The sequence below is a fragment of the Coregonus lavaretus genome (genome assembly GCF_964263955.1).
Source record: "Coregonus lavaretus genome assembly, contig: HAP1_SCAFFOLD_79, whole genome shotgun sequence".
Lineage (NCBI taxonomy): Eukaryota > Metazoa > Chordata > Actinopteri > Salmoniformes > Salmonidae > Coregonus > Coregonus lavaretus.
In genome coordinates, this window is record NW_028157882.1 from 97,252 (window position 1) to 110,041 (window position 12,790).

General features: G+C 41.8%; 1 protein-coding gene across 1 annotated transcript; it reads right to left on the reverse strand.

The window, feature by feature from the left end:
- Positions 1 to 872: 872 nt before the first annotated feature.
- Positions 873 to 3,417, reverse strand: LOC311124689 (uncharacterized protein; the record flags this gene model as incomplete). The annotated part of the gene is made up of 2 exons (XM_084198793.1): positions 873 to 2,296; positions 2,898 to 3,417. The coding sequence occupies 2 exons, from the start codon at positions 3,415 to 3,417 to the stop codon at positions 1,095 to 1,097; spliced, it is 1,722 nt and encodes a 573-aa protein (XP_084054919.1). The 3' UTR covers positions 873 to 1,094.
- Between the last annotated feature and the right edge of the window lie 9,373 nt (positions 3,418 to 12,790).

Below are 12,790 nucleotides of genomic sequence, written 5' to 3' on the forward strand. Positions count from 1 at the left end.
CCTTCCTAATATTGAGTTGCCCTCAGGACAGCGTCAATTCATCGGGGCATGGACTCTACAAGGTGTCGAATGCGTTCCACAAGGATGCTGGCCCATGACTCCAATGCTTCCGACAGTTGTGTCAAGTTGTCCTCTGTGGTCCTCTGTAGCTCAGCTGGTAGAGCACGGCGCTTGTAACGCCAAGGTAGTGGGTTCGATCCCCGGGACCACCCATACACAAAAAAATGTATGCACGCATGACTGTAAGTCGCTTTGGGTAAAAGCATCTGCTAAATGGCATATGATTATATTATTAAGTCCTTTGGGTGGTGGACCATTCTTGATACACACAGAAAAACTGTTGAGCATGAAAAACCAAGCAGTGTTGCAGTTCTTGACACAAACCGGTGTCTGAAATTGTCTTGCCCATTCACCCTCTGAACGGCACACACACGTCTCAATTGTCTCAAGGTTTCAAAATACTTATTTAACCTCCCCTTCATCGACACTGATTGAAGTGGATTTAACAAGTGACATCAATAAGGGATCATAGCTTTCACCTGGATTCACCTGGTCAGTCTATGTCATGGAAAGAGCAGGTGTTCTTAATGTGCATTTGTCCTGAACTTTCTTGCTGTTTTTAATATTGTTTTTATGTCATGTGAGAGCTCAGGCGAATAAGGCTTGTAATATATTTACCTGTAAACCACGGTTTGTTGTTACCTTGTTACTGAGTAAAGTAACTCTATTACTGTACCACCCTGTGTTACTAATGTGTTTCACCAAACACTGGTGAAATTACATCCATATGCACAATAAAACGTTCCCGAGAGGGATTGACTTGAGACAATAGAAAGTATTGATTTATGGAGATAGAAACTGAATACCTTTTTGGAGGAATAGACACTTTAATTCAAATGTGACCCTCATTTCATATTTTATAGGCTTTAGTACATTTTTATGACAATGTACTTCAATGACAATGCACATCAGGTTTAAGAAAAAAAATAAAGGAAAAAAAACTGTCAGTCAATATTGGTTAGATGCCCAGCTTGGCAACACCATTATAAGGTCAGTGTTGGGCACTGCACTGTGCATTATCTTCTGATTTTCTTTTAGGTATTTAAAACTCTTCCCACACTAAGAGCAGTGGAAAAGCTTCTCATCTGGTGTATCTTCAGAGTTGTTAAATGCCTGAAACTCTTCCCACACTGAGAGCAGCAGTAAGGCTTCTCTCTGGTGTGAGTTAGCTGGTGTCTCTTTAGGTCTGCTGTCTGACCGCAACTCTTCCCACATTGAGAGCAGTGGTAAGGCTTCTCTCCGGTGTGAGTTCGCTGGTGTCTCGTTAGGTGTGCTGGCCGACTGAAACCCTTCCCACATTGAGAGCAGTTGTAAGGCTTCGCTCCCGTGTGCGTTAGCTGGTGTTTTTTCAGGTGTCCAGTCTGACTGAAGCTCCTCCCACACTGAGAGCAGTGATAAGGCTTCTCCTCTGTGTGAGTTAGCTGGTGTGTCTTTAGAGCTCGTGCCCAACCAAAGCCCTTCCCACATTGAGAGCAGTGGTACGGCTTCTCTCCTGAGTGAGTTCGCTGGTGTTGTTTCAGGTCTCCTGCCTGACTGAAGCTCTTCCCACACTGAGAGCAGTGGTAAGGCTGCTCTCCTGTGTGAGTTATATGATGTTTCTTTAGGAAATATAAACTGGTGAAGCTATCCCCACATTGAGAGCAGTGATAAGGCTTGTCTTCTGTGTGAGTTAGCTGGTGTATCTTCAGAGCTCCTGCCCGACCAAAGCACTTCCCACACTGAGCGCAGTGGTAAGGCTTCTCTCCTGTGTGCGTTCGCTGGTGTGTCTTCAGGTGTCCTGCTTGACTGAAGCTCTTATCACACTGAGAGCAGTGGTAAGGCTTCTCTCCAAGGTGTATTATCCTCTGGTGTCTCTTTAAATGCGCTAAATTACTGACGCCCTTCCCACATTGGGAGCAGTGGTAAGGCTTCTCTCCTGTGTGAGTTTTCTGGTGCGTCGTTAGTTTGCTTGGTGTCGGAAAGCTCTTCCCACATTGATCACACGGGTAAGTCTTCTTTATTTTGTGAGTCTGTTGGTGTGATTTGAGGTGAGTTGGACAAATAAAACTGCCTCTGCAATCTGAGCAGGGGTGGGGCCTACAAGTGTGTCTTCTCAACTCCTCTGGCTCATAGAAACTAGTGAAGCAGTCCATGCAGTGATGATGTTTCTGTCTTGAGTTCCTCTGTCTGTGTTGTTTATGGCTTCCTGATGCTGTGGAACAGGGCTCACTGTCTGAACCTGGGTTGGAGCTCTCTCCTGTGGGAATATGGATAGATAGTCGCTAGTGAAAGTCTGCACACCTCTTGCATAGTCTTCACATTTTGCTGCCTTAAAACTAAATATCAAAAAGGGAATAAATTAGATTTTTTCACAACCAATCTACACAACCTACCCCACATTTCCAAAGTTAAAGAAAAATATAGAACATTTCCCAAATAATAACAAACAAAATTAGTCTTGATTGCGTATGTCTTCAGTTAATACTTGGTGGAAGCACCCTTGGCAGCCATTACAGCTCTCAATTATTTTGGATAAAATTCTACTAACTTTGCACATCTCTTAGGGAAACATTTATCCATTGCTTTTGTCGGTTTTCCTCTAAATTTTTACCTGAGCTTTGCTCCTTTAATATTTATTTGGATCCTGACAAACTATCCAGTCACTGCCAGTGACAAGAATACCCATAACAGGACCCTGCCACCACAATATTTAAAGATACAGACACAGGTTGGTAAAGTTGCACAGTGGGTTAGTGGTATACTGCTACCACAATCTCTATCTAGAAGCTGAGCTAATGATAGTTGTGGGAAGTGAGCTGTCAATAATGGCAATAATAATTTTGGAATCCCCTGCTTACCTTGTTCAGTGATTCCATCTACTTCCTCCTCCTCTTCCCCTAGACGTTGAGCAGCCACATCCCTGTTCTCCTCCTCTTTGACTGGTCTCTCTTCTTCTTCCTCTTTGACTGCTCCCTCCTCCTCTGTGACTGCTTTATCCTCCACCTCCTCTTTGACTGCTCTCTCTTCCTCTGTGACGGCTCTCTCCACCTCCTCTGTGATTGCCCTCTCCTCCGCCTCCTCTTTGACTGCTCTCTCTTCCTCTTCTTCCTCTGTGACGGCTCTCTCCACCTCCTCTGTGATTGCCCTCTCCTCCGCCTCCTCTTTGAATGCTCTCTCATCCATCTCTATCCCCTCCTCTTTTACTGCTATCTCCTCCTCGATTCCTCTCTCTTCCTCTTTGACAATGACATTGAGTTCCAGTGTTTGACTGCAGTCCTCCAGCTTCACTGAGACCATCTCTGGACCCTGCTTTGAGGTTCTCTGGGCTGGAACACCACAGCCAGAACCCAGGGACTCCATGGACTTGGGTTCAGACATGGAAGGCTAGAGATGGATTCAAAAGAGGAGGCACAAAAAGTGAAAGGTGAGTTTCACAAACAGGGTGAGTTTCACTTAGAACAGCTTTGCTAATAAAGGGATAGATTGACCATGCATGAAAAATATTCCATCTACTAGGATTCTGCTAAGAAAATGTAGCTAGCTAGCTAACTAACATTGCTGTGGCGATTTTTATTTTTTATTTTATTTTTTATTTCACCTTTATTTAACCAGGTAAGCCAGTTGAGAACAGGTTCTCATTTACAACTGCGACCTGGCCAAGATAAAGCAAAGTAGTGCAATAAAAACAACACAGAGTTACATATGGGGTAAAAAAAACATAAAGTCAGAAATACAACAGGAAATATATATACAGTGTGTGCAAATGTAGCAAGTTATGGAGGTAAGGCAATAATTAGGCTATAGTGCAGAATAATTACAATAGTATTAACACTGGAATGCTAGATGTGCAATAGATTATGTGCAAATAGAGATACTGGGGTGCAAAAGAGCAAAATAAATAACAATATAGGGATGAGGTAGTTGGGTGGGCTAATTTCAGATGGGCTGTGTACAGGTGCAGTGATCGGTAAGGTGCTCTGACAACTGATGCTTAAAGTTATTGAGGGAGATAAGAGTCTCCAGCTTCAGAGATTTTTGCAATTCGTTCCAGTCATTGGCAGCAGAGAACTGGAAGGAATGGCGGCCAAAGGAGGTGTTGGCTTTGGGAATGACCAGTGAGATATACCTGCTGGAGCGCAGACTACGGGTGGGTGCTGCTATGGTGACCAATGAGCTAAGATAAGGCGGGGATTTGCCTAGCAGTGATTTATAGATGGCCTGGAGCCAGTGGGTTTGACAACGAACATGTAGTGAGGACCAGCCAACAAGAGCGTACAGGTCACAGTGGTGGGTAGTGTATGGGGCTTTGGAGACAAAACGGATGGCACTGTGATAGACTACATCCAATTTGCTGAGTAGAGTGTTGGAGGCTATTTTGTAAATGACATCGCCGAAGTCAAGGATCGGTAGGATAGTCAGTTTTACGAGGGCATGTTTGGCAGCATGAGTGAAGGAGGCTTTGTTGCGAAATAGGAAGCCGATTCTAGATTTAACTTTGGATTGGAGATTCTTTATGTGAGTCTGGAAGTTGAGTTTACAGTCTAACCAGACACCTAGATATTTGTAGTTGTCCACATACTCTAGGTCAGACCCGTCGAGAGTGGTGATTCTAGTCGGGTGGGCGGGTGCTAGCAGCGTTCGATTGAAAAGCATGCATTTAGTTTTACTAGTGTTTAAGAGCAGTTGAAGGCTACTGAAGGATTGTTGTATGGCATTGAAGCTCGTTTGGAGGTTTGTTAACACAGTGTCCAATGAAGGGCCAGATGTATACAAAATGGTGTCGTCTGCGTAGAGGTGGATCTGAGAGTCACCAGCAGCAAGAGCGACATCATTGATATACACAGAGAAAAGTGTCGGCCCAAGAATTGAACCCTGTGGCACCCCCATAGAGACTGCCATAGGTCCAGACAACAGGCCCTCCGATTTGACACACTGAACTCTATCTGAGAAGTAGTTGGTGAACCAGGCGAGGCAGTCATTTGAGAAACCAAGGCTATTTAGTCTGCCAATAAGAATGCGGTGGTTGACAGAGTCGAAAGCCTTGGCCAGGTCGATGAAGACGGCTGCACAGTACTGTCTATTATCAATCGCGGTTATAATATCGTTTAGGACCTTGAGCGTGGCTGAAGTGCACCCGTGACCAGCTCGGAAACCGGATTGCATAGCGGAGAAGGTACGGTGGTATTCGAAATGGTCGATGATCTGTTTGTTAACTTGGCTTTCGAATACTTTCGAAAGGCAGGGCAGGATGGATATAGGTCTGTAGCAGTTTGGATCTAGAGTGTCACCCCCTTTGAAGAGGGGGATGACCGCGGCAGCTTTCCAATCTCTGGGGATCTCAGACGTTATGAAAGAGAGGTTGAACAGACTAGTAATAGGGGTTGCGACAATTTCGGCGGCTAGTTTTAGAAAGAAAGGGTCCAGATTGTCTAGCCCAGCTGATTTGTAGGGGTCCAGATTTTGCAGCGCTTTCAAAACATCAGCTGTCTGAATTTGTGTGAAGGAGAAGCGGGGGGGGCATGGGCAAGTTGCAGCAGAGGGTGCAGAGTTGGTGGCCGGGTTAGTGGTAGCCAGATGGAAAGCATGGCCAGCTGTAGCAAAATGCTTGTTGAAATTCTCGATTATTGTAGATTTATCGGTGGTGATAGTGTTTCCTAGCCTCAGTGCAGTGGGCAGCTGGGAAGATGGCGTCGATATCTAGCTAGTAGTTAGCCATTTTTTAGCTAAAATGGTTTAACTGTAGCTTACTGATTAATTTTACCGTCACCTTTCTCACTAGGGTGGGACGAGATCTAGCTAGATAGCTAAATTACGAGCATGAAGTTAGTTTAAAGCCGAACCAAAATTAAATTTGATTTGTAATCACACTGGCCAAATGGCTAAGTAAATGATTACTAAAATGTAAGTTAGGTTGGCTAGCTAGCTAACAAACGGCCTAGCTAGCTAGCCATGCTAACTTACTAAGGTTAGCTAGTGATCAGTGTTGCCTGATTGAGATGAACGATTCACACGTCACATATTTGGTATTGTTGTATTGATAACAAATAATGTGATCAGTCACAACATAGCGTCTTGAAGATAGCTAAACTAACACGATTGCTAAGAACGATAGCTACCTAGTTAGTTAGCCTAGAGGTTGAAGATGACAACCTAGGCACCTAGTAGCTAGCTAGCTAACTTGGCTAGACATTTCTAATGTGGCCTAGCTTTTTGTAGATACATGTTGATTGGATGTACGAATAATCTGACTACTAAATAATGTTAAGTACATAGAATTGTTATAGAATGTTATAAAGTATGAAGTTGAATCAGACAATGATTTGAGCGTGTAGAATAGATGTGTAGTTGTAAACACAATTTGCAAGTGTGTAACTGATGCGTTGTGAACATGAAAGAATAATCTGTAATCGCAAACTGGTAATTTAATATTTGCATCTGTAAACCTGCACATGTCAATTTCTCGTGCTCAGACTTTTGGCAGTGCTTTAGCGCTCTACCGTGACAAAAATATTTGTAGATGTGCAAACAGCGATTTGCAAGCAAGGAGAGCGCGAGAGTGAGCAGGAGTTCTGGGAGGTGGGACCAGTTTCTTTTAACCAATCAGATGAGGTTTTCATAGACCAGCATACTCTACAATGGTTGGTTGGTGACATGGGCCGTGTTGTCTGGTGCAACCACCTGTCAATCAAGACATGAGTTACCAGGTTACCACTGAGACTGATTGCACAATGTCCACCAAAGCCCAGCTGTTAGCTGTCACGGCAGGTAAGTTTATATGTCTTTCTTTTATGGATAGTGTTATGTTCCCCAGCAAGAAATCAAACATTGTTGCTCAAACAGAAGAGAGAACTAACAAAGAGTCACTGACAACAACCAAAATGAAACCTGTGTGATTCTAGGAGGGGTTCTGAAAGACACTCATGGGGGAGTCCACTAAATGTTGACTAGCAACAAGAACTGGGACCTAAAGACTGAAGACACCCACCATGAGGTAGAGTGAGAGCGGGTGATGCAAGAGCGAGCGGCTCCCTCTGCCGGCCGAAACAAGCGCAAACACCCCTTGACTATAAATACTGTAAATGATTACAACATGATTATCTCACGTTCTCCCACATTTCAGGTTGGCAACACAGGTCACCCAAACATGAGCAAACAAACTGTACTATTAATACATCAAGTATTACCCATTTTTCTTTGATGTTACAGACAAATTAGGACCAACAATAGTAGCCTGCCTCTGACTTCATCAGAAACTTGCCCATACAGGTATATACATTCATCAATATAATACCAACCAACCTCTTTTGACCTTGGGGGGTTTATTTATTTAAAGCATTATACTGCCATTGTACTATGGTAACACACAATTAATAAAGATACTACCATATGATCATTTTTGGTACCATTTAATCAAATTGTGCATTACCATGGTTGAACGTATAATGCAGTTTAATACAATGGTATTTCCATGATCCACATCTACATGGTATAATTGATGCAATACCATGGCATTTTTTAGGTGCATGGCAGTACCATCATACTTCAAAGCTAAAACCATGGTACAGTTCCATGATTCAGAGTATACCATGGTATAAGTCAAAAGTACCATAGTAGTACCATGGTATGAATGAAAGTACCATAGTAGTACCATGGTATGAATGAAAGTACCATGGTACATTTTTGTAAGGGTCACCGAGGATATGGCCGATGTTCTCTGCTGGTGCCAATAAGATACTGTTCGCTCAATTATGTTAAGAATTGTGATAACTAAAAGACAGATTGGAGTCTTTTCATGGTCATCTCTTTACAAACAGTTTTTCCGCGATTGTATTTTTAAAAATTGCGATATGGCTGGCTGGGTCTATCTGCTGTTCACTGACAGTCGCAACTTAATGATCTATTTGGTCTTTGCAGCGCACGCTGCCCAAATTGCGGGCCCCTCCGACTGTAGGCTATGCGATTTATAATAATAATATGCCATTTAGCAGACGCTTTTATCCAAAGCGACTTACAGTCATGCGTGCATACATTTTTGTGTATGGGTGGTCCCGGGGATCGAACCCACTACCTTGGCGTTACAAGCGCCGTGCTCTACCAGCTGAGCTACAATTGATTTAAATCAATCCACCCTTAAAATAAAAATAAAAAAAAGAAACTAATGATCCTCTGTGGCCAAATCATGGTGTCTGCTGTTATTGCCGATTTGTATTTAGTAAGCTAATTAGGATATAATTTTGGCATTTAATTATATTTACTTTAGGGAAAGCTTCCCCTCGCCTTATGGACACGCCGCGTATGCCTTTTAATGTGGTATCGTATCTGAAGATTATGCCTTTGTTAAATGTTTTTCATGACGAAATGGAATGTTGGTTGTTCAGGCCAAAGGGGGGATGTTTTATGATGTTATTTGAAATGTGCCGCTTGGAGGGTGACGCCCGAGGGGAGACTGGTGATTGGCCAGAAGAGGGAGTAGCCCCTCCCTTTGCATTGTTTATAAATAGGAGTTAAACGATGAGACGACAGAACGACCATAACAATCTGGGAGGCGTTCTCCAGGCAACGCGTGTCTGTGAATTTATGCTGTAACCTCGTGGTATGAATAAAAACTTCTGACACGATGCAGCATAACGGACTTTTTGTTCATCAGCAATATTACCACCATTCATCATATACGACATAATGGCGCCCAACGTGGGGCATGGGTTTGCGTCTCCTCTTTGTTTCAGTCAACCGCCGGCCTAACTCTCTCTGAAGCATGGCCGAAAAAGGGTGAGTGTGTTCTTACCGCTTCGGAGTTTGTTAGATTGGATATGACTTGTGTACATTGAGGGGATGTTCCATATGACCTGGCCTCAGGTGGTGTTTGTTGCTGGTCGACTGAAGTCTGCTAAATTTATTTCATCGGAAACGACAGTTAATTGGAATTTAGAGCATTAAACGGTAGGATTTAAGTATTGAACGTGTATAATTCATTGGTAACGGGTGACAATGGGTTAGTAGAGAATAAAGGTTGGAAGACGTCTGCACCATTAGGGCACCGGGGGATCTGGAAAAGCCCTCGAATCGAGGCGATTCATAGGAATGGGCCATAAAATCCTTGCAACGCGTTATGTGGTGTATGGTTAATTCAGGGAATTATTAAGCTGGATGGATTATATGTATGTTATATACTCATCGTATGGTTGACGAACTATAATGCTTGGGGTAACCTCTCTATGATTATCCAGAACTTACGGCAACACAAAGTTAGAAGGAGATATTATTGATAATCATGGAAAATGATTGGGCCACGGTGCAGGGTGTTCATTGGTATAGCTAGTAGGCCACAGTTGGCTAGAGGCTGAAGCTAAGGCTTGATTGTTTCAGGCCATGTGGTACATCGTTGCTCAGGTTGGGAATCATGCTATGGTGTACCTTAGGCTAAGCTAAAGGCTAATGCTACAGGTTAATTGTGTTGTGTGCTACATGCTAACGGATATCCTTAGAGATTCCGTTGCGACGGGTGAAAGTCTCTTAAACTTGTTTATGTGTTTGTAAGTCAGGTTGTATGTTTTGTGAGCGCTGTTAAATGTTTGACTATAAGGGGAAATGGGAAGTTACAGCTGGCTGTTATTCTTTCTGTTTGGGGAGAGAGAAGAGAGAATCTTTCTTCCACGGTGAAAAGGGGTTTTTGAATGGTTGTGCGCATGTGTTTAATTTTGCGACACTACAGTACCAAACGTGGGAGTGGGAGTTTATGGCACGAGATTAGGGAACGTTTTGTTTTACGGCACCATGAGGGGATGCTGAGACTCAAGTATGAGGTAATGACACGAGATTAGGACACGTGTTGGTTTCACGGGGCTAAAAACTACGAAATGAGGTTGGCTAAGCCTACAAAACAAAATGGTGGCTTAAGGTCATAGGTCCCATTTGGCGTTACCCTGCAAGGGAAAATAGACAGAGGAGAAATTTTAACACGATGATTCTAGTTTAAACTGTGATTGGTTAAAGATGAAACTTGTTTGGTAGCCTATGGAATTTATAAATTAGATATATGGTAGCGGATTATAATACATTTAATTAAAGAATTAAATAACGGATTAAAATAAAATAAAAGGTTTTTGAGCGATCTATTTAATTCTGAGTTTAGTCTTAGAGTGAATAATGTAGAACGAATGAATATTGAATGGTTGGAAATACTCAGTGATTGCATTAACTGCTGAAATCGTGTGTGTTTCTATGTTTTTGTGAAATATGAGAGGAACATGGAACGGCGAGATGAGAGAGAGAAGGGGCTGACGTGTGCGTCACGAACAAGGTGTGACGAGGCAGACGAGAGGATCGGATCAGGCTAGTACACAAAATCATCCTAACCAGATATGTGATGTTATGACAATTTTACATCGGCTTGGCAAATACTATTTCATTAAAAATTGCATTTTGGAGGCTATGTGCATCACTGGGGTTTGATTACAGATGTGTTGAGAATCAAGGATGGATTGAGGATTCTTCTGTAAATTTATGATAATTAGAGCTAATAGAGCAAGGGGTTATGGGAATTGGAGTATTGTAGTATTGAAGGTTAAAAGGCTTTGTTTAGGGGTATTTTAGCCTGAAGATGACTAACTTGCATTTACTTGCATTTGATGGGTTGTGGTAATATACTCAACACTAATGGATAAGTTGGTGACATAGGATATAGGAATAAAATTGGGTTTAATTATTCAGGATTTATTTGGAGTTGTTAGGGTTATATTAATAATTACAGGGGGGAAGTCTATATAACTTATACAGTCTAGAATAACATAGTTCACAATAAAGGAAGTTAAAAGGGTTGAAATAGGGGAACATTGACTAAAATAGTAATTATTTAACTAAGGTAGTGTTAGGAGAGACTAATGGCAGATGTTAGTACACCTTCCTCACATACGGATTCAGCAGAAAGACATCATCCAGCAGGGTGATTATGGCATCAGAGATGAAGACGAATACGAGCAGAAACAACGATGAAGATGAATCCAGAAGACGGAAGAAAACCGAGATGTCTGGGAACTTAAGGAGAAGAGGATGATGATGATGATGAGAGGTCATGGGTGGAGGTGACTCTGTGATCAGAAGGAAGTGACTCTGTGATCAGAAGGAAGTGACTCTGTGATCAGAAGGAAGTGGCAAGAGAGGAAAGAAGACATGGATACTAGAGATTTGATCTCTGATGAAATTTGAAGGTACAAGAGAGGAAAGAAGAAATGGAGAAATGGAAGAAGTAACACGACTGGATGAAGACCTCAAGAATTGAAGGAAAAGAATAATACAGTGAGGCCAAAGGAAAGGCCACTGGTAAGAAGATGATATTTCAAGGACAGAACTTAGAAGATAACCTTTTGAAGAATACTGATAGGTCCACAACGAGAAGAAACGGACGAAGAAAACTCTATCAAATACAACTTATAACTGGTGGTGGAGAAGAAGAAAATAAGTGTTGGTTATGAAGAATCAGAGTGAATCAAATCAACAATCACTGTTACAGCTTTAACTGAACAATATCAAAGGCAATTGTACCAACCAAGGGGGGACCAGATGTTCCATATCGACTGTCAGTTTCTGGACAGACACAGAATTGGAGAGGGAGAAGAACAAAGAAGAAGGAGGAATATTTCAGTTACACTTTCAGCAACTTTCAGAAGACTGGTATAATTATGGACAGATTGGGTACTTTACATGTTCATGCAACAAGAACAGGAGAAAACAACAGAGGAAGATGAAGGAGGAAAAGATCACCTGTTCTAGAAGAGATGAAGGGGTGCATTGCTGAGAGCATCGATTAGAGAAGAAGAGAAAATAGCTAACAGTTGAAACAACTGACAATTAGAAGTGATAGTGAATAGGGGTAAACTTATCTGTGTTCAGCCTAAAGAGGTTAAACATCTCATTAATTGATAACTAATTAGGATAGGGATTTGAGGTAGTACTTACTCTTCAAGTACTAATATTAGAAGATACTGTTATTGTAGTGTTGGGAAGAGAATTGAAGCGTACAATAAAGATGTACACTAGACGACTGACTGTCTGGTAGCATATTTTAAAAAGTAGGGTTTTTGGGGAATCATTTGCTTAAAAGATAAATATCATAGGAAGGATGATAATGTATTAGATTACCTGTTAGACAATCTGTCTGGGAAAAAACTTAATAGGGGTGACTGTTATTTTGGGTTACATTCTTACACTAAGAGATTTGAGGTTAGGCTAAAAGGTGTTTAGTCGGTTTTGCCAAGTCTGTGTGTAATGAGTCAGAAGCAGGTGGGGAATTTTCCCAATCACATATTCTAAAAATTTGGTGGTAAGAGATTTTGTCAATAAGTCAGGGGAAAAGGTTTTAAATGTTATGAGAGAAAAGATTAGATTAAAATAGGTTAGGAGAACTAGGGGTGAAGGAACTCTGAGACAGTAAGCTAAGTTTCAAAGTTAGTAGTAAGACAGAGAGAGAACAGTAATGAATGACACTGTCCAGTAGGGAGATCAAGGTCATTATAGGTGTATTTTGTTATAATCAGGAGGTTTAAAGTTTAGAGGTAGAACTGAAAGGGGGAAAAAGTGACACTAGGGGTGATAGATGGAAGTACAAGGAAGGAGTTCAAAGTCTTATGGGAAAACTAGGAGTAAATAAGGACATTAACACTTCAGTTTATTAGAACAACAGGGAGAAGCAATTTAACTCTTTCAACATTGATAGGTATTAAAGTCATAAACATATTGCATTTGATTATAAGGG